This window comes from Patella vulgata, chromosome 4 (assembly GCF_932274485.2).
Source record: "Patella vulgata chromosome 4, xgPatVulg1.2, whole genome shotgun sequence".
Taxonomy (NCBI): Eukaryota; Metazoa; Mollusca; class Gastropoda; family Patellidae; genus Patella; species Patella vulgata.
In genome coordinates, this window is record NC_065882.2 from 86,028,741 (window position 1) to 86,051,410 (window position 22,670).

Genomic DNA, 22,670 nt, shown 5'->3' on the forward strand with positions numbered 1-22,670 from the left:
CTCTTATGCGAAACTTCTCTACTCTGTGAAAGATGACTGACCTTTAAGGTAACGTCCAGTAAAGTTCAGCGTGTGACGGCACATCCTAATGTTTACCAACAGCAGAAATATGGCGCTGATAGCACGTTCGTTGTTTGCATCGGACGTAATAAATACAAACTCATTTTACGCTTCCGTGTACGTGTACAATTAACTCGCACCGATGTCATCTCTCTCGGTGATATTAGCAGCCAAGCGAATACTTATTGCGGATAATTTTAGTAAGGGCTTTGTTTATGGGTTTAACTTCCACTCGACACACACTAGGTCATTTCGGGACGAACATATGGTTCAATTATATTTCAATAATTCGCTTGCGCGTAGGGGTCTTTAGCAGTGTGTGTGGAAACCGATGGACCTGGAGAAAACCCACGAGGTTGGACAGGCGACATTACTCCTTGTCACATAAAACCGGGGAATCGAAACCACACCAGTTGACTAAATGACAGACCTAATGATACAGCGCGCACGTGCTAACCATTCGGCCATCCAACCACGAATATAGATTAATGAATGCTTTTGTTAAAACATATTTATCATTATAATTTATATACATGTAACACGTGCATTTGTCACCTGGTATTTTGAGATCTTTGGTATCAACAAGTTAAAGGTAATATTATAAAATCTTAAACAACAAACATAACGGGTATATATATATACACAGGAAAACGGAAATTGTAGGAAGGGTACCTTTAATGTAAAGTATTGAAGTACATGTATATAAAAGATTAACAAGCCTGAAAATCATATTTTCTGTTGTTGATAAGAATTGTCAAGATGGTAAGTGTTTTGTCCTAAACGTCTTAGATTTCATCGTGTATTGCATTATAATGTTAATTAATTTAATTAAGATTTCATCGTGTGGTTGTTAGCGCGTGTCATAAGGTCTGCCATTGAGTTAATTGACGTGGTTCCGATTAGGGTGGCCTGTCCAATCTCATGGGTATTCTCCGGCTCCTCCGGTTTCCTCCCACTGCTAAAGACCTCTACGCGTAAGAGAATTATTGAAATACAATTAAACCATATGTTAGTCCCGAAATGACCTAGTTTGTGTCGAGTCGATGTTAAACCCCATTTCTCTCTCTGTATGTGCGCTACTGTTAATTAATTGAAATGATATCGTACAGTGTATGTGCGCTACTGTTAATTAATTGAAATGATATCGTACAGTGTATGTGCGCTACTGTTAATTAATTTAATTAAGATGATATGTGCGCTACTGTTAATGAATTTAATGGTGGCTGTGACACGTGAAATTGGTTTAGCGTTTTATTTTTTTATACACATAAACCGGCATATGCTGTTTACCTCACCATGGCAACTATTCATTAAATACAAACTGTCAAGAGATCTTATACGTGCACACGAGACACGGTGGCTCGGTGAGTAAATCGTTGGCTCGCTATCCTGGAAGTACCGTGTTCGATCCCTGCGTTGGCCGAGAAAGTTCATCGGGGTTTCCACCCTGCCCCCCTCCCCCTAGTCAGTGGCGCAGGGCGGTGGTCCTGTGTGTACACATTGGTGTGCACGTAAAGAATTAGAATTCGATGTAAGAGTAGACCATAGCGCCGCTGTCAGGGCAAAATATCCCTCACAGCACGATGTATGGCGTATGCCGGTCTTCATATGCCCTGTTGGAGCAAAAACGGTAGGGCGTTAAACCCGATTTCACTGATCATTTTCCAAGGTCTGTAAATATTTCATTTTTTTAGAAAAGACGCTGTGCCGTGCCAGACCCTCTACCCCGCACCACTGACAGATGGCCAAGCCCTCCAATCCGCACCTCTAACCGATGACCAAGCTTTCCACCCCACACCTCTGACTGATGGCCCGGCCCCCCAGCCCCGTACCTTTGACCGATGACCAGGCCCTCTACTCCGCATCTCTAACCAGTGATCAAGCCCACTACCCCGCACCTCAGACGGATGGCCAGGCCCTCCGCCCCCGTACCTTTGACCGATGACCAGGCCCTCTACCCCGCACCAGGCCCTCTAACCCGCACCTCAGACGGATGGCTAGGCTTCCACCCCGCATCTCTAACCGATGGCTGGGCCCTCCACCCTTAGGCTGTGATTTAGCCCCGAAAATCGTTTCATCTCGTCCCAGCAAATTCCGGGTGAAAATCTGACGCTTTGTTACATAATTTAACCAGTAGGCCGTCACTGTCGCATACTTTTCTGTTCCGATGCATTGCACAATACGTCTTGCACTCGAATTACGTCTCGAACTATATTTGTCAAGTGTAGCCATAATCGGGTGAAAAAATCAAATTCTAAGCCAATCAGAAACCATAAAAGCAAAGATCGTCATAGGTCAAGGGTCAATAGTCATAAATAGACCAGTGACAGTGCCAGTGAATACCTTTTATGAGACGGAACACGTTGGATTGTTTACATTTGTCTGAGAGTATTTCTCTGCAAATATGCCGGGATTACAGGATAATACCACCTGTTAAATGTTGCACTGACACGGTAAAGACGACTTACCCCTGATCTGTGGCAAAAATATGGCAAATAATTAGGAAATAGCACCAATGATTGAATGAATCTTTTATTTTCTGGAAACAATATCTAAGAGTAAAGAGAAATATCTACTTAATACAGATGAAAACGATTTTGGCATGCTTGAATTACTGGTTCGGTCTTATATTTATATATAATGCTAAGAAAAAACAAAAATAATAATACCATGTGATCTGATCGATACAATTAATAATAATTCAACTTCATCAATTTTACTATTTTTTTTAAAACGAGAAAACAATAGACTTATTATAAGAGTATAGAGAGAGAGAAATGGGGTTTAACTTCCACTCGACACAAACTAGGTAATTTTGGTTCAATTTTATTCCAATAATTCGCTTGCGTGTAGTGGTCTTTAGCAGTGGGAGGAAACCGGAGGACCTGGAGAAAACCCATGAGGTTGGACAGGCCACCCTTCTCCTTGTCAAGTACAACCGTGGAATCTAAACCACGCCAGTGGACTCAATGGCAGAACATATGATATGCTACCCATTCGGCTACCCAACCCCCTATAAGAGAGTATAAGATTACATTTATTTAAAGAAAGAAATTTTAAAAAATAAACAAATGAAATTATATAAATTTCCTCGTACACAACAATACCATACACCACTAGTATTAATGAAAAATGTATATAATAATAACATCATCATTTTTTAAAATGTATTAATACTGGAGAACGGTTTCTAATGTGATGTTCAGGTTCTTATATTCACAGAATACATGTATTTACACACAGATCAGGTCTTGTGCCCATATACACTGTACAAAATTGAAAGATATATACCAACCAGTAAATAAAAGTACATATAAGAGAAAAACAAACAGTAATTACCTAAGTAAAATGGTTCTAGTAAAATGAATTAGAAATGAAATGGTCTAATGAAGATGGGCATATACGCCATACAGTGTGCTATAAAGCAAATTTTGCCTGGGCACAGCACTATGGCCTACGTTTATATCAAATTACAACTGCCAAGGGATCTTTTTATGTGCACACCAATGTATACACGGGACTTCGACTAGACTGCTGTTCCTTGTGCCTTGTCAGCCCTCCGCCTGCACCACTGACAAGAGGAAACCGTCGGAAATGAATTAGAATAAAAAAAGTAAAATAAAAACATATAGTAAGCATAAAGTGACAAAATATAATATGAAAATTTATTGACATGTACAGTACGTTTAAGTAAAACATATTTAAAATATTTAAAATATGTAACATTTAAAAACCGCTTACAGGATACAGGTGTAGGCCTACTCACATAATTTCATCAATATCATCATCACTATTAAAATCAATGTCACTGTCAGCATATGTTTGGCTGTCACTAATTTTCTCCATAACATGGGGGTTGGATGGCCGAATTGTTAGCACGTGCGCACTGTATCATAAAGCCTGTCATTGAGTCAACAGGCATGGTTTTGAATCCCCGGTTGTACGTGACAAGGAGTAGGGTCGTCTGTCCAACCTCGTGGGTTTTCTCTGGGTCCCCCCCCTTTCCCCCCACTGTTAAAGACCACTACGCGCAAGCGAATTATTGAAATAAAAAAATTAAACCATACGCTAGTCCCAAAATGACCTAGTTTGTGTCGAGTGGACGTTAAACCCCATTTCTCTCTCTCCATAACAACTTGTTGGGTATGAGTACTGCACATTGTATTTCACCTCAATAATGATGACACAGTCTTAACCATAGTGGTCTTCTGTCTTTGACTGAGTGGACTTCTCTATTGGTCTGAGTGGACTTCTCTATTGGTCTGAGTGGTCTTGGGCAGAGTAGTCCTTGGTCTGGGTTGTCATGCATTTAGGAGAATATCTTCATCAGCTTGCATTTGTAAGAAAATGGGGAAAATGTAAAGATATGATCCGATCCCCTTAAACAAATTAAGCAGACCTATTATTTTATTCTCTTTCTCTTTTTTTTTTGCTGCTTGTTTCTAAACATCACTTTCTTCAACAATTTAGAAATCGTGATCATGTTTCATACACAGTTTTGTTAACGTTGGTAACGTGGAATGTGAAAAGTAGGCCTAGTAGCCTCCACCATACCCCAGTCCAGTGAGAGTTTTGTCTGCACATTCCTGCCTTGGAGTCCAGATTCAGCTTTGTCCAGCAAATCGGCATTTGTCTCCGGCACATTTCCATCTAATTTGAACCACTGGTTAGCACATACCATAAATTTTTCCAAGCTTGTCGCAGTGAACGGTTTTAGCTCAGTGTTTTAACAAAATGTACACGGGCTATGCAGTTTTACTTTACCGAGTCACCGCGAAATTCAAATACCATTGCACATTGACAAGTAAGCCCATATTTAATTTACGTTTTCTATCAAACGTCAAAGAATTGATAAAATAAAAGTTGTGTGACACTACAAAGTAATACTAGAAGAATTAGATGATGTAGTTTTTTTTTCACCTGAAAATGGTCGGGACGGAGAAACAGAAGCAAGCTAGCTAGAAATTTCACACCACGGCCTACCTGTATCTCAGACCGATGACCAGACCCTCCACCTCCGCACCCCTGACCAATGGCCAAGCATGAAAATCCAGAGGTAGTTAATCAGCAAGGTATACCGGTATCGAATCCATGGAACTCCTGATGTAGTATTATTACATGTAGTATTAGGTTTCTGTTGGTATACTGTGTATAACAGTTGTTGTGTATGACGGCTGTTCTGTATTTCCCTTGTATAATGTATAACGACTGTTCTGTATGCACTTGTATTGTGTATAACGGTTTTTCTGTATGCCCTTGTATAATGTATAACAGTTGTTCTGTATGCCCTTGTATAATGTTTAACAGTTGTTCTGTATGACCTTGTATAATGTATAACGGTTGTTCTGTATGCCCTTGTATTGTGTATAATGGTTGTTCTGTATGCCTCCTGTATTGTGTATAACGATTGTCCCGTGTATTGGTGTTTCAGATTACCTCCAGAATTATAGTTGTTATATTGGTCCTATCTGTGTGGATATTGGTTGTTAAAGGAATTGAAATTCAACAAGCAAGTATGATGTCTCTATTAATTATTTATTATTTGATATTTCGTGAATTAATAACTGAAATGGGGTTTAACGTCCTGAAATGAAATGAAATGGGGTTTAACGTCCCACTGTTCTGCTCCTATACTGGGCTAATGAAGACGGGCATACGCCATACAGTGTGCTATGAGGGAAATTTTGCCCGGGCAGCGGCACCGTCGCATGCTCTTATATCGAATTCCAATTGCCAATGGATCTTTTACGTGCATTCCAATGTATATACGGGACCTCAGTTTTTCGTCTCATCCGAAAGACTAGACAGCTGTCCTTGTCAGGCCCTCCCTCCTGGTTTATCGCCCTAACGAAGACAGACATGCTCCTATGCAGTGTGCTATGAGGGACATTTGGTCCGGGCTGCAGTTAAATTCAAAGGCCAAGGGTTTTTCTCTCTCTATTTATGCCCTTCTTCATTATCCCAGTCAGAGCAGAACAGTAGGACGTAAAACTCCATTCCATGTCATTTCATTTCTATGTATGCTTTACCAGCAGTAATTTACATAAACCAATAAAAATGAAATGGAAGGAGGTTTAACCGCCTACCATACTGAGAGCTATGAGGAGAATCTTGTTTAGGCAGTGGTGATTTGGTCTACTCTTCTAAGAATTTTAACTGCCAAGAGTCCTAATACTTTCAGACCAAAGAGTACTCGGGATATCGTTTTTTCGTACCATGCGAACGACTATACACAATTCATGTCAGCACCATTGCCAAGAGAAATTGTTGTGATCGTAAACAATGAGGCTAAGACTGGTATGTAAACTGTTTTTGATTGGTTCGCAGACTCAAGCTTCAATCAAGAGCAGATAACTTGAATAAGTGAATACCCCATCCATGGATGAACCCAGGGTGTAGTAGAGTAGAACGGAGTGAGACCACTGGGGATAGATACCAAGGATGGTTAAACCGAAGGTCAATGTAATTATTATATTTTATGTTTCAGTAAAATGTAAAAAGGCTTGTGTAAACGGTGGTCAGTGTGTTGTATCTCAAGCTGCAACTCCAGGTTCAATTTGTTCGGGTTTTCAACAAACATGTAATTGTCCATCGTCTTACACTGGTGAATTCTGTGAAACGTTCATACTCCAGGGTGAGTTGGATCAAAATTTTAGCGGAAACAGTAGACTTCCGGTCACTACATCAGCAGTTGTCGTCTTCCGGTCAGTGTATCGAATGTGCGCGCTGTAGATCAGAAGGTTTGTCTGTGACGCGAATGAATGGTTAGATCTATTTGTTAAGGCCAAGTTCAAGCTTGGTCAAAGGTCACGAGATGTAGACAGAGGTAGCACTAATCCGAACACGAACCCTGAACCTAGCGCTGATGCTTACCCAAACCTTAACCTTCAATCTCGCCAACAATCACGTGCCTTAACCTTATTTACATTTCAGCGACCTTGACGAAAATTGAGCTAGCCTTAACAAATAGATTTAGCCCGTATGAACCGCAGGTTAGGCTTAGGCATATTGTGGTGGGTCAACCATCTCTTGACCTTTTGACCATGACATTTGACCTTTACCAAATGTCTAAAACTTTCAGTAGGTGCTGCTGGTTCTTTCGATACCCGTAATGATAAGATGTTGATATACCAATCAACCCGCGGACAATAAATACCACATGTTGGTCCCAAATTAACCTTTTATCAATCCGATTAAAACACAGTTCCTATTTTGTTTCGTTTTTTATAGTTCAAAATTTCGTTTTACTTGTCTTTACTACACTCGGATCTGGAATAGTTTATAACCCACGTTCTGGATGATGTGAAGTATTAGCCAATGAGGCGGTCTGTTACGGCGAATTCTTGGCGTGAGATGCACGGAACTTTAACGCTGATTGATTAATCAATGTCTGACGTCTGTATGGCGTGAGGGATTAGCCCATCTGTTACGGCGACCTCTTGGCGTGCCATGCACGGAACTGTCTGTAAACCACTACAAACGTCAACGTCGATTGATTAATCAATGTCTGACGTCATAGGATCAAAACCCGCTCGTACGACCCCTGACACGACCTTCGAGTACAACTGGTCAGATCTTCATGTAGTGTAGGCCATCGAAAGTATAAAACAACGAAACTAAATATAGATCTGTATTCTAATCAGATTGAACCTTGTATTAACTTCTTATCTCACAGCCAATTGTGAAAAAGTTTGTCAGAATGGTGGTCAATGTGTGGCTAATTATCAAGAGAAAATCTGCTCAAATGTCTCCTTTATCTGTGATTGTCCCAAGAATTACTTTGGAGATTTGTGCGAAACATTTATCCCTGACCGTAAGTATGAATTATCTGCTCTTGATGTTTGTGCTATTTTTATCGACCAATCGACAAACCTAATTACTAAAAATAGACTGTACTTTCAATTTATCTTATTTGTAGAAGATTCTACAGTGGCAAGGAGTAGGGTCGCCTTTCCATTCTCGTTAGCCTTCCTTTTATGTCCTGGTTGAGCCCCCCTCCCCTCTCACACGGCCGACACCAGCATCGAACCCGGGACCTCTATGTTTGCGCGGGGGTTGGATGGCTTAATGGTTAGCACGTGCGAGCTGTATCATAAAGTCTGTCATTGAGTCAACTGGCGTGGTTTCGATTTCCCGGTTGTGCGTGACAAGGAGTATGGTCGCAAGCAAATTATGGAAATAAAATTGAACCATATGTTAGTCTCTCTCTCTCTCTCTCTCTCTTCTCTCTCTCTCTCTCTCTCTCTCTCTCTGCGAGCCAACATCTTATTCACTGACCCAACGCGGCTCCCCTGTACGCTTTAGATCATAAGGTATGTCACTGAGTCAGGTGACGTGGTTTCAAACCCAAAATAGGGGGGTTGGATGGTCGAATGGTTAGCGCGTGCGTGCTGTATCATAAAGTCTGTCATTGAGTCAATTGGCGTGGTTTCGATTCCCCTGTTGTATGTGAAAAGGAGTGGGGTCGCCTGTCCAACCTCATGGGTTTTCTCCGGGTCCTCCGGTTTCCTCCCACTGCTAAAGACCCCTACGCGCAAGCAAATTATTGAAATAAAATTAAATCATATGTTAGTCCCGAAATGACCTAGTTTGTGTCGAGTGGATGTTAAACCCCATTTCTCTCTCCCTTCGAACCCAAAATGGTACCCGACAAGGAGTAGGATGGCCCGCCTAGCCTTATAGGCTTGCCCCGGGTCCTCCAGTTTCCTCCCACAGCTAAAAGACTCCTAATCGCTAGCAAAGTATTGAAAAACAAAAGTGTCATTCTGTTTTAGAAAAAACTGTCACTTAATTTTCAGCTACATGTGAGCCGCCATGTATAGCCAGCCAGGGAGAGTGTATTATTCTACCAAATTCAGAATCAGCAAGTCACCCTACTGGTATAGCCTTCTGCAACTGTTCATTCTCGTCAATTGGATATTACCATGGAAACCACTGTCAATATTATCAGCAAAACGCCCATTTATGTGATCCGCCATGTTTACCATTTTATGGCGAGTGTGTTCTTCTTCGAAATTCCCTGTTGGCAAGTCACCTGCCAGATCGGACCTACTGTAACTGCTCAGCTATTTCTACAGGATATTTCTATGGGAGCCAATGTCAAAACTATATTCCAAATGGTAAGCAGCAGCATAGATATTCGTTTCCATGACAATGCACTCGTTTGAAAAAACAAATATATAACGCTCAAATATTCAGCTATTCTGAACGTGGTTTGACCGGGCCGAAACCGACTGACCCAGTAAGGATTACATGCCCGTCAATAATACTTTCGATGCGGCACTGTTACCGGCTCCCGGCGTGTAAAATAACTTTGTCTAACGTCTTCGTTTACCGAGTTCATATTACAGACTACCCAGTGTTGATGGCCATCGCGATTAATTCACAACGGCTATTTATCCGTATATAATCTGTTTACCTATAATCTTATTAAAACACAGATCCTATTTCGTTTCGTTTTATATATTTCAACATTTCCTATTTTCGAGTCGATTTTGGCTTGTATAGCGTGCTGTCGCCTTACATTTTGTCGTAACTTCTACTTTTCGACTTTTCGACTTTCGCGTTCTGAAGAATCGAAAAGTAGAAATTATGAATGGTAGTTATTGTCTTCCATATTAGCAACCCTGTGTTTTTATTACTTGCAGCACGATCCTGTCATATACCATGTCACAATGGAGGGACATGTACGATCAGCGGTGCGTGCATATGTCCAGAATCATCTTATGGCTATTATGGACCTGGTTGTGTTGTTTTTGAATATGGTAACATTTACATTAAACATACATTACACAAGAGATAAATCTGCCTATTTCAGGTCTTTCTTTAGGCCTTAAATGGTATATAAACTATTAATTAGATATTTATTAACTCATTCAGGCCATAATCAATTCTCGATGTCATTGCTAGTCTGCGATATTTATTGGATTAGGATCCGTTTTGCAGCTCAACTTTCATTCATGAGTTAATCATGAAGTGGATAATCGAGACTCTGTTATTTATCGTACCGACTTTAGTAATGATGATCGAGGCTAGGCCAAAAATTCGATCTCTAAATTCTCGGTTCACAGTGAATCAATTTGACTGAAATTTTCATCAAATTCCCTTTACATTATCTTGTTTTAACTATTATAGTGAGAACTGCCAGCTCTTTATATAATCTCCCATAATGTATCTTTAATATAATTTAATATAATTTCACCCCGTTCTCCATGAGGTCCGTATAATGATACTTCAACATTATCACGTAAGTATCTAAGCGCCTGCGCAAAAACAGGGTTCTATTAGAGCAAGGGGTCGAGTGGTCTAGAATCGCCGCCTCCCTACTTGGGCCACGGGTAGCTGTTTTAAGATACAAGCTATATCTGTATCAATCCATTCAGGACATTAGTTGTTCTTCTTTATTATTAATATTCAGCGCATGCGCAGGGATCTTACTGTTGGAGAAAACCACGAGGTTGAGAAGGTGCTGCTATCTCCAAGCATTATAAACTCAAACCAGAGATCGAAACCACGACCGCAAGCCAGGGATGCCCAACCAGCTAAAGACCGAGAAACGTCAGTCTAGACCATTAGGGAATCTCGGGCGTCAAATTACTGATTACATTCTATGGAGATGGCAAGGAGCAAATTCCCATACATACAAAGACATCGAACCATGAACACGCCTGACAGACATTATCCTTGAAACTGTGTAGGAACCAAATTAGAATGTATTGACACATTGTATTATATCGTCCTACCTTTCTATGGAAAGGTATCTCTGCCAATATTAAATACATTTTAGCAGAGCATTTAAACATACATTATGCAAGAGTTAAATCTCTCTATTGTAGGTCTTTCTTTAGGCCTGAAATGTTATCTAAATTATTAATTAGACATTAATTAACTTATCCAGATCATTATCAACTCTAGATGGCAGCGCTAGCCTGCGATCTTTAGTGGATTATGAGCCGATTTACTGCATAACTTTCCTTCACGATTTAACGATTAAATGGATAATCGAGACTATGCTGTTTATCGTACTGACTTTAGTAATGATGATCGAGGCTAGGCGGAAATTTCAATCGCTTAGTTCTCGGTTCATAGTGGATCAATTTGAATGAAATTTTCAGCAAATTGCCTTTACATTATATAGTTTGTAACTATTATAGTGAGAACAGCCAACTCGTTATCTAATCTCCCATAATATATCTTTAATATTGGCAGCGATACCCTTCCATACTTTTCCCCTCCATCATTCTATTACATATTACATGTTTTATTTATTTATATCTGGAGCCGTGGTGGTTCAGTGAGTAAGACGTTGGCTCGCTAACCTCTATCTCCCGTCTTCCAACCTAACCTAGGCCTAGGCCAAGGCCACTTGTGAGTGGTGTGGGACATGGGACCTGACAAGGAACAACGTATAGTCGCTCGGATGACACGAATCACCGAGGTCCCGTGTACACATTGGCATGCAGGTATCAAAACCCTTATTAGTTGGAATTTAATATAAGAGTAAGCCGTAGCGCCGCTGTGCGGGCAAATTGTCCCGTCATACCACCCCGTAACTTAGTCGGAGCAGATCAGTAGGACGTTAAACCCCATTTCATTTCAGTTCCTTTGATAAAGTGAGAAAATATAATAGCAATGGTGGCTAGCCGAATGGTTAGCACGTGCGCGCTGTATGATAAGGCCTGTCATTAAATCAACTGGCGTGGTTTTGAATCGCCCGATGTACGTGACAAGGAGTAGGGTCGCCTGTCCAACCGACAAGTTTGAAGTGAAATTAAATGAAATGAAATGGAGTTTAACGTCCTACTGTTCTGCTCCGAACTGGGCTAATGAAGACGGGCATACGCCATACAGTGTGCTATGAGGGAAATTGTGCCCGGACAGCAGCACTACGGCCTACTCTTATATCGAATTCCAGCTGTCAAGGGATCTTTTACGTGAACGGCAATGTGTACACGGGACCTCAGTTTTTCGTCCCATCCGAACGACTAGACAGCTGTCCTTGTCAGGCCCTCCGTCCTGCATCGCTGACAAGGGAGAACCACGCCGGAAAATCTGAATGAACTTTCTCGGCCAATGCAGGGATCAAACACCCGACCTCAAGGCTAGCAAACCAGCGTCATACCCACTTAGCCACAGTTTGAACATTGTGCTACCAATATTTGCCTGTGAGACAAAAATCCTATTATGAGGGAACAGTTTGAACTTTTGTCTTGTAAAAAGTGGAAAAAACTCTATTTTGCAGTGTGTACGCCTCCTTGTCAGAATGGTGGAACGTGTGTTTTTAATACCTGTCTATGTCCCTATACAGAAACTGGTTATTTTACCGGCTCTACCTGTGAAACGTTTATATCGCCAGGTAAGTTATTTTACCGGCTCTACCTGTGAAACGTTTATATCGCCAGGTAAGTTAAAGTATACAACTACTTATAATAATGTCATAGAAACATTGTACTACTCAACCAGATTCCCCCAAAATATTAAAACTATGAGGATACACAGATCTATATTTCGTTTCGTTTTTCACAACTTTTGATGGTCGCTACTACATGAACATCTAATCGGTTTTATCTTATACTAGCAGGATACCCGGCTTCGCTCGGGGGTCATAACTCCGAAACCAGAAGTGGTAGACTAACGCCACCTGGCCTATGTTACTCCCCGGTCCGAACTACCCCTATACCCCAAATTTCAGACTCGGGGCAGACCTAGTGTAGCCGCCAACCCCGAACAGACAGACTTCGCTCGGGGGTCATAACTCCGAAACCGGAAGTGGTAGACTAACGCCACCTGGCCTATGTTACTCCCCGGTCCGAGCTACCCCTATACCCCAAATTTCAGACTCGGCGTAGACCTAGTGTAGCCGCCAACCCCGAACAGACCGGCTTCGCTCGGGGACCATAACTCCGAAACCGGAAGTGGTAGACTAACGCCACCTGGCCTATGTTACTCCCCGGTCCGATCTACCCCTATACCCCAAATTTCAGACTCGGGCCACATGTACCCGCCAACCCCGAACAGACAGACTTCGCTCGGGATTCATAACTCCGAAACCGGAAGTGGTAGACTAACGCCACCTGGCCTATGTTACTCCCCGGTCGGAGCTACCCCTTTACCCCAAATTTCAGACTCGGGGCAGACCTAGTGTAGCCGCCAACCCCGAACACATCGGCTTCGCTCGGGGGTTATAACTCTGAAACCGGAAGGGGTAGACTAACGCCACCTGGCCTATGTTACTCCCCGGTCCGAGCCACCATTACACCCCAAATTTCAGACTCGGGGCAGACCTAGTGTAGCCGCCAACCCCGAACAGACAGACAGACAGACAAACGACAGTCACAAATATATATATAGAAGATAGATAAATAGATATATATATATAGATAATTTCTTTTCTCTTAAAACAGGGGGGCGGGGGGGGGGGGGTAACGTCCACTCGACACAAACTAGGTCATTTCGTTTCAATATTATTGCAATAATTCGCTTGCGCGTAGGGGTCTTTAGCAGTTGAAAGAAACCGGAGGAGCCGGGGAAATCCCACGAGGTTGGACAGGCGTCCCTACTGATGGGTTTGTTGTAATCTTGTTTGGCTCTTGTTTATTTATTGAACCTTCAATTATATTATAGGTAGACCATGTTACTCACCATGTACTAATGGCGGTAAATGTGAAAGTATTGGAGTTTGTTCGTGTACCTCAAATTCTACACACAATATAATAGGTGTCTCGGATTGTTTCCTACAAGGTATATGTTATATTTACAACGCTTCCAGTTGGCTCTCATTTCTTTTAAAAGTGTTTGTTGAAATCGCAGATTCTAATAGAGAGAGACAGAGACAGGGACAGAGAGAGGGGGTGGTGTTAACGTCCACTCCACACATACTAGGTCATTTCGGGACCAACATATGGTTCATTGTTATTTCAATGATTCGCTTGCGCGTAGGGGTCTTTAGCAGTGGGAGGAATCCGGAGGAACCAAATAAAACCCACGAGACTGGACTGGCAACCATACGCTCCTGTCACGTACAACCTGGGAATCGAAACCATGTCAGTTGAATCAATGACAGATCTTATAATGCAGCGCGAACGCCCTAACCATGCGGCCATTCCCCCCCCCCCCAAAAAAAAAAAAAAAAAAAAAAAAACCAAAACAAAAACAAACTCGAATAGATTTTAACTTGAGGAGACTTCTATCTATAACGCTGCGGGCTGGTTCTTTTCAGATGATGATCATTATGACCTCGAACAGTGTCTGGTCGAATGGCGTGATTCCCGCTTGTCAATGGCGCGGGGCAGAAGCCTAATAAGGGACAACATATAGTCGGTCGGATGGGACGAAACACCGAGGTCACGTGTGCACATTTGCGTGCACGTAAAATCCCTTGGCAGTTGGAACTCGATATGAGAGTAGGTCGTAGCGTCGCTGTCCAGGCCAAATTTCCCTCATGGCACACTGTATGGCGTATGCCCGTCTTCATTAGCCCAGTCGTAGCAGAGCAGTAGGGCGCTAAACTCCGCTTTTCTTTTCACTAAGCCACTGTATGTATTACGAAAATAAAAGTACATTGAAAGTACAATGACGTCATTAGATTACTTAGTAAATAACGAAGTATGCAGCCACACGCCTGTTACGCCTGTACCAATTATTCCTAACTTATCGACTAGTATAGGTTGTACTGATCCGACACTACTGCCAGTAATATTCCACATGGCAGTTGTACATGGACAAAGGAATCTTATACTAATATTTGTGACTGTTGTTTGTCTGTGTGTCTGTCTGTCTGTTCGGGGTTAGCGGCTACACTAGGTCTGCCCCAAGTCTGAAATTTGGGGTATAGGGGTAGCTCGGACCGGGGAGTAACATAGGCCAGGTGGCGTTAGTCTACCACTTCCGATTTCGGAGTTATGACCCCCGATCGAAACCGGGTATCCTGCTAGTATAACATATTTTAAAATAGCTAAGTCTCTGACACAATATCATCCATTTAAATCAACATTTATGTTGTGATCTTACAAGGAAAAGATCATTCTAAACACAGCGATCCATCCATACCTCGAGAATATATCACTGCCCTAATTGACATCCATTTAAAACGCTCACGTGATCCTTTTGGGGCGGGACTTTCCGACCTGCACTGCTTTCTTTTATCCGAAGCACGTGTTTTATGTAAACAAATATGTCAAGTTAGCAAAATTCGACTTCTGCTACTCCGGTAAAAGCGATATATAATATGTGCCAATGGATAATATTGCAATACAGTCTTTATCATTGCAAACTGCCTTTAGAGTTTCAATCTGTTTATCTTTCAAAACAAGGTTAGATACTCCTAAGTTTGTGTTCGCATACAAAGCCGCTTCTGTGAACGTATCTTTTATGGGCGCCGCCATATTGAATAATAAGTGGACTATTTCGTGCTTCGCCTCGGATCCGTTTGACATCTTTCATACACACAGCGACTAAATAAACACATTAAATTTCATTCAATATGAAAATAGAAGAGAAATAGATACTTCTAAAAATTTCTAAACGCAAACTCGGTGTTTTCGACTAAAATCGTCGATGTAGGAGTTAAAATGACGGTCAATTAGGTTAGGGCCCGTTCTCAGGCGGGGCTAACTGTAGACCTTCTGATATCCAATATTTACGACAAAGTAAACATTTTACCACTGGTACACGAATCGTGTACCATAATGCGTTTTAATCCCATTTGTAAGGAGAGACTCGAAGAACGAGGCTAGACATATTTCACAAGTCATGTCAAACGGTGACGTGTATTCTTATCTGGAGAGCATGCGCAATAAATACTATGTATACTGGAATAAGCAGACGCTAGAGTAAAAACGGAAACGATTGAATGTAAATTAATTTATAAACATTCATATTTATATACATTTGTGTGAATTTCTAGGTCCCAAATATTAGCGATTTAGCTCCTTTATTGTTGTACATTTTATTTTTTTCACCAGAATGCGTGGGTGGCTGTTTAAATGGGGGTACCTGTGGATTAGGAGGTAAATGTAGATGTCTAAAGGAATACACAGGTGTCAACTGTGAAACATATACAGGTAAAATTATATATGTCTATATTCACGCAGACTTCCTCCTAATTATTCCAGTCGGGGAGGAAAAGTGGAACGTTAAAGCCTATTTCATTTATTAAACATTCATTATGCAAGAGCTAAATCTGCCTATTGCAGGTGTTTCTTTAGGCCTGAAATTTTTTCTAAATTATTAATTAACTTATCCAGTCTATAATCAATTTTCAATGTCAACGCTAGCCTGCGATATTTACTGGATTAGGATCCGTTTTGCTGCTCAACTTTCATTCATGATGTAAACTTAATCATGAACTGGATAATCGAGACTATGTTTTTTTTTCGTACCGACTCTAGTAATGATCGACGCTAGACCGAAAATTCAGTCGATAAAATCTTGGTTCATAGTAGATCAATTTGACTGATTAGGGTTAACCCTAACCCTAACCCCTAGTCCTGAAATGACATAGTGGGGATCGAGTAGACGTTAAACCCCATTTATCTCTCTGATGAGTTAATTCGACAGTATCAATATTTGTTGAATTTAAATATATATATATATATATATTAAAACAGTGTCACTGGGCTGCAGCATCCATGACATATACTCTTCAAAAAAAGTAGGGGATGTTCCGAAATAATACAAAACTGCAGAAATGCACTGCTGTTTTTATTAGAGGTAACCAGTGCATGTTAATAACAGGCCAATTGCCTACACATGAACATAAACAGTTCATATAGGCGACTTATCTGACGGCCCCATTTCACTCTCAAAGAGATAGACCGTCAAAAGTGAAAATGGACGTTTTTGATTTTTGTCTTAATAATGAGTAATTGCTCCACCAATCCTCTGACATTCAGCAATTCGTCGTGGCATGCTCCTAATCAACCGTCCAATCACGATTTGTGGCAATCTGACCCACTCCTCTTGCAGTGCCACGGCCAATTCTTGGAGTGTTGTCGGTTGACGTTGACGTCGACGAACACGTCTTCCGATCAAATTAAACGTAACACACTAAAGCAAAGATACGCTAAACAGTAAATCTTATGCACGAACCGATAGGAAAGCAAACGTGGATAGATAAACCAGCACGCGGCAGTTTTCATCAACCCTTCCTTGAAGTGTCAAATTTGACAATGAACCTCTCCCATGTGTATGGCGCTAATTGCATGTCGCATGTGCAGCTCAGTGGTTCTGCTGGGTCGATAAGTTCTTCATCTGTGAACATACTCTCAAAGCATGTCACATGTCCATGGCTATTTATCATATCGCAACCTGCATAGGTATTTGCATTTCAATATCCCCTACGTTTTTTGAAGAGTATATATAGGCGGGCAAACAACAGAATTTGTCTGCGATATCACCAAATTTGGCTCCGGACGTAAAACCGTCTACCCTTTATCAAATTGTCAGTGGTGTGGGACGAAAGAGCGAGGTCCGGTGTATACATTCGCTTGCACGTAAAATAATCCGCGATATCAGAGTATGTCGTAGCGCCGCTGTCCGGTAGTTTCGTGACATCCCAGTCAGTGATTCTCCACATTCTCTGTAATGCTATAGGTCATTCAGACACTTCGATAGGACGAAAAACCAAGATTCCATGTATACACTGGCATGCATGTAAAAGATCCCTTGGCAGTTGGAATTCAATATAGGAGTAGGCCATAGTGTCGCTGCCCGGACAAAATGTCCCTCATAGCGCTCTGTATAACGTATGTTAGTCTTCATTAGCCCAGTCGGAGCAGAACAGTAGGACGTTAAACCCCATTTCCTTTTTGATTTTTCGTTTTATACAGGGTGCCCATGCCTGAATAACGGACGTTGCTTTGAAGACAAATGTGCCTGTGTTTTTAATGAAACTAGCGGGTTCTCTGGAGAACTGTGTGTCAACCACACATCTTACAGTAAGTTGTTTTTATATTGTTGTCAAGGTATAAACAACTGTCTTCTTTGATTGGCATTTAGTAATTGAACATAATAGACAAGAATTGAAATTAAAGTCAGTGGAAAAATCATTAGTCATCTTCTGTTGCTAGATGCCCAACTAAAGAGGAGAGAACTCCGGTCTTACTCCTGTCTCTTGGAACTATTATTTTTACCTAGTGTTGAACTGAGAGAGAGAGAGAGAGAGAGAGAGAGAGGTCATTTCGAAACTAACATATGGTACAATTTAATTTCAATAATACGCTTTAGGTCTTTGGATCTTTAGGTGTGGTAGAAACGGACGGGCTTGGAGTAAATATAAGTGGGTGTGTCTAATTTCTCTCTCGAGATCTATGTTTTTAAATTAATCCCAATTAATCGTCACGATTCATGCTTGTTTAGAATAATGCAAGAATGATGGGATTTATTGCGGGAAGGGGCGCAACCCTTACCTGACTTGCTACAAAGATACTGGATAAAAAAACAAAACCAACTCCCGGTTACGCATGGACAATGGAAGTTTTCATCAAATATTGACAACTGTCCTAGTAGACTGGATAACCTGCTCTAAATGGCGTCGGGCTTGTTTCCTACGTCACTGCGCAATTCTGACTTGAAGTCAGAAAAGGAGTGACGTAGGAGCGAATCTGACGTATTAGAGCAGGTTCTCCAGTCTACTATCCTAGACCCTCCTTACGTCGAAGACTAGGAGGTTCTGGGTGACCGAGACTATCTCTCTCCAAATAATATATTTTGTCAACAGACCCGTGTTACCCGACCGTTTTGAATGGTGGAATATGTTTAGCTAGCTATCCCTTGTGCCCCTATGATGACGTGGGTTATTTCCATGGTGACCAGTGTGAGAAGTACAGTGTAATAGGTAAGTAATTGTATTTATTGCCAACCTGATTAAAACACAGATCTTATTTCGTTTCGTTTTTTTTATAGTTCAAAATTTCGTTTTACTTGTTTTTACTACACTAGGATCTGGAAGAGTTGTTATATTACTGGCGTTCTGGTTGAAGTGAGGTATAAGCCAATGAAACGGTCTGTTACGGCGAGTTCAAGTTTGGTCAAAGGTCACGATATGCAAACAGGGCTAGCGCTAACCTTGTTTAGATCTCGAGACGTTGGCGAAATTTGCAGGTTTTAACCCTGGACCTAGCTCTAACGCTTACCCTAACCCTAACCTACAATCTCGCCAACAATCACGTGCCTTAACCTTATTACATCTCAGCGACCTTGACGAAATTTGGGTTGGCCTTAACAAATAGATCTAGACAGACGTGTTCTACTGCTACGAGAAGGGGATCACGTGGCTAAGTGGGAAAGACGCTGGCGTAGTTCCCCCTTGTCAGTGATGCAGGACGGAGGGCCTGACAAGGACAGCTGTCTAGTCGTTCGGATGGGTCGAAAAACGGAGGTCCCGTGTACACATTGGCGTGCACGTAAAAGATCCCTTGACAGTTTGAATTCGATATAAGAGTAGGCCGTAGTGCCGCTGCCCGGGCAAAATTCCCCTTATAGCACACTGTATGGCGTATGCCCGTCTTCATTAGCCCAGTTCGGAGCAGAACAGTAGGACGTTAAACCCCATTTCATGTCATTTCATTTTCTACTGCTACGAGAAACCAGTATACTGATGACGGACATACGCAATGAACTGTGAATGAAATTTTGCTTGGACTGGGAGGTGTCAGCCTTCTTTCAAATTCCAACGATCAAGGGTTCCTTAACGTGCACATATAACCCCGGCATTTGGGCCGTCCAAACCACTAGACGTTTGTGGGGTCTCCTCAGACTGGATAATCAACCACATAAAAAATAACTCCAGGTTACAACATCGGCAATGGAACCATTTCATCAAATATTGACAACGGTCCCAGACCCTCTTTACGTTGAAAAGTAGACGGTTCTGGGTGACCGAGACTATCTCTCTTTCTCTCTCCAAAGAAGGTCAATTTCACGGGATGTAAACCGGCACCTATGCAGAGGTCACATTTTATACAGTAGATATACATTAGAAGTTTAAAAGAGGGCATTTCTAGCGTATAAGCGTATACACGACCCCCCCCCCTCTCTCTCTCTCTCAGGCAACGTTTCGAAGCGTATGTTCTCAACTCCGGCACTCTGTTACATCCGACACCATTTTCATGTCCCGATTTATTTCCTTATTACATCAGCCAAAATATCTCTGAGTAATTCGACCTCTGTACGTTCCGGATTACGACATCAATCAGCCGTCCCGTCATACGATTTCCATTGAATCGACACTGTATAATCCGGCCTGCAATCGGTGGGTGTGAAGCAAACACTTACCGATCAATTATCCGTGAGATTAAAACTGGGTGGGTGTGAAGCCACAAAAGATTAACAAGCAATCACCAATCACCTGTGAGATTAAAACTCGCTACCGCGGGTCTTTGTTGATTACTTTGATAATTTTAATCTCTTGTACGACGGTTGTGACAAATACTCAAGAATATCCACGAATTTACCACGAATTCACAGTCGTAAAAATATTCCTAGCACCTGTTGGAAACATTCGTTGTGCATGCCGATTGAACCTGAATAACCTATAAGTTTGGTCACCCTACGGATCTCTTCGAACCGTTTGACGACCTGGGATGCTCGCGTCACAGTCCGTAACGTCCCGAATTGACAGATTTGCAATCGAGTGACGGGGAAGTCGGTCCCGACGATGGAGGTGGTGTGAGTAGAATTGTGACGTAATTAAACACGACGAACAGGTTTCAGCTGCATGGTTGGATGAGATATTTATATATCCAGTCGACGCATGCGTTGTAGCCCGAAGTACCCATGTTCACTCGATAGTCGCTATTTTTGGGATTGAGAGAATTCAATTCCAGAACATTCAATCGAGGACGCCCATTATCAATGAACACGTGATAGCAAAGACAAGAGTGCGATCAACTGAAGACGGCGAAGAAGATAAATTAACGACAGACTTGACCTATTCAAAATGCCTACGCATGTTAAATGAAACAAAAATTAATGTAATAAAATTTTGAATGTAAAGAAAGGTTTATCATTTTTAAAGGGAATAACATTCTGGTGATTCGAAGTTCTATGTTCGAAGCTACATTATAATAATACTTCCGGTTTTGAGAAAACTGGGTATTCCGACACTCTGTGTAATCCGACATATTGTAACGATCCCGTACGATGTCGGATGTGACAGAGTGCACTGTATGTGGCAAGTATAAAGACAAATATATAACAATTTAAGTGAAACCATGCATGACCACAACAAGATATAAAAACAACATATTATTTTGTATTTGTTCATTAGACTGTAATTGTACTGAGCCAGAGAAAGAAGTTTGTATTATGAACATATGTGAATGTGAATACAATTTGGAAGAGGAATATATAAGACATAGGAAAGAGGATGGCAAATGCGGGGAAAGAATTTATACGTAAGTAAAATAATTGGGAACCTCACCAAGAGTTCCCGAATATTACTGATTTGTTACAATCTGTTTCATAGAGGTATTGTGAAAGCCTTCTTATACCTCTGTATAAGATGCCTGACCTCTACATGTGACGTCACATCAACGAAATTTTGAACTATAAAAAACAAAACAAAACGAAATAGGATCTGTTTTTGGGGCTACAACTCATCATGCATAAGAACATATCCCAACCAACCATGACAGCTGAAACATATTTGTTCTGTTGAAGAATTCCGCACACCATCTCCATTGTTGGGGCTGGGAGAAATGTGATAGGATTGAATTGTGCGTCACTGGATTGCAATTCTATCAATTCGAGACTGACCAATGGGCACTCCCTAAATAACGACGAATAGTGTATTAAACAAGAACAAGAGAGGGAGAGATGGGTTTAACGTTCAGTCGACGCAAACTAGGTCATTTCGGCACCCACAAGGTTAGACAGGGGACCCTACTCCTTGTCACGTACAACTGGGGAATCGAAACCACGCCAGTTGACTCAATGACAGACCTTATGATACAACGCACACGCGCTAACCATTCGCCCCCTCTCCCCCATTGGCAGGAGAAAGTTACCTCGTTAAAATCGGTATGTTAGTGTTGATATCCGGCGCATATCTGGACTCGATTATAACATTCAGCTATGGCAATCTCCAACCAAGAAAATGTCTAAGTCTACACATCCGATAGAAACAATATAATAAGTGAATATTCTATATTGTTATTTAGGGGCCGGGGAGGGAGAGCCTAAGGTCCCTCCACAATCTAGACCCACTATTGATTGTTTGGTATCTTTAATTTTTAGGGGCCGGGGAGGGGGTACCTAGTCTCCTCCCACAATCTAGATTCACCATTGATTGTTTGTTATCTTTGTATTTCAGTTAAAACTAGAATTGAAATAAAATGACCAAACATCTTTTTTATCTTCTGTTTTTCTTTTTGTCTTTACATTTATAAACATGATTGTCCTGGATAATCGGTGCTTGTAGTCTATATAGGTTAGATTTATTTGATAAGGCCAACTTCAGCGCCACCAACAACCAAAACAGCCAAAACAAATTTGTATATAAAATCAATGTATTGTATGTATTTATTCTTTTTAATAAAGCTAGGAAATATCACGAACTAAATTTTCATCATCCTAGGTCAATGCTTATGTGGAGACTTATTATCCTCTCC

At 41.4% G+C, this 22,670-nt stretch overlaps 1 protein-coding gene across 1 annotated transcript; it reads left to right on the forward strand.

Annotated features, from left to right (window-relative positions):
- Positions 1–755: 755 nt before the first annotated feature.
- Positions 756–22,407, forward strand: LOC126817260 (fibropellin-1). The gene is made up of 13 exons (XM_050544072.2): positions 756–822; positions 5,492–5,573; positions 6,548–6,694; positions 7,736–7,873; positions 8,859–9,179; positions 9,708–9,824; positions 12,302–12,415; positions 13,684–13,800; positions 16,023–16,121; positions 17,889–17,996; positions 18,779–18,895; positions 21,329–21,455; positions 22,373–22,407. The coding sequence occupies exons 1-13, from the start codon at positions 820–822 to the stop codon at positions 22,374–22,376; spliced, it is 1,494 nt and encodes a 497-aa protein (XP_050400029.1). The 5' UTR covers positions 756–819; the 3' UTR covers positions 22,377–22,407.
- Positions 22,408–22,670: the final 263 nt, after the last annotated feature.

Excerpts from the sequence above, each read along its gene's own strand:
- LOC126817260 (XM_050544072.2), top strand. Across the intron at positions 6,695-7,735 it reads TGAAACGTTCATACTCCAGG|CCAATTGTGAAAAAGTTTGT; the intron begins GTGAGTTGGATC and ends CTTATCTCACAG. Across the intron at positions 13,801-16,022 it reads CTCGGATTGTTTCCTACAAG|AATGCGTGGGTGGCTGTTTA; the intron begins GTATATGTTATA and ends TTTTTTCACCAG.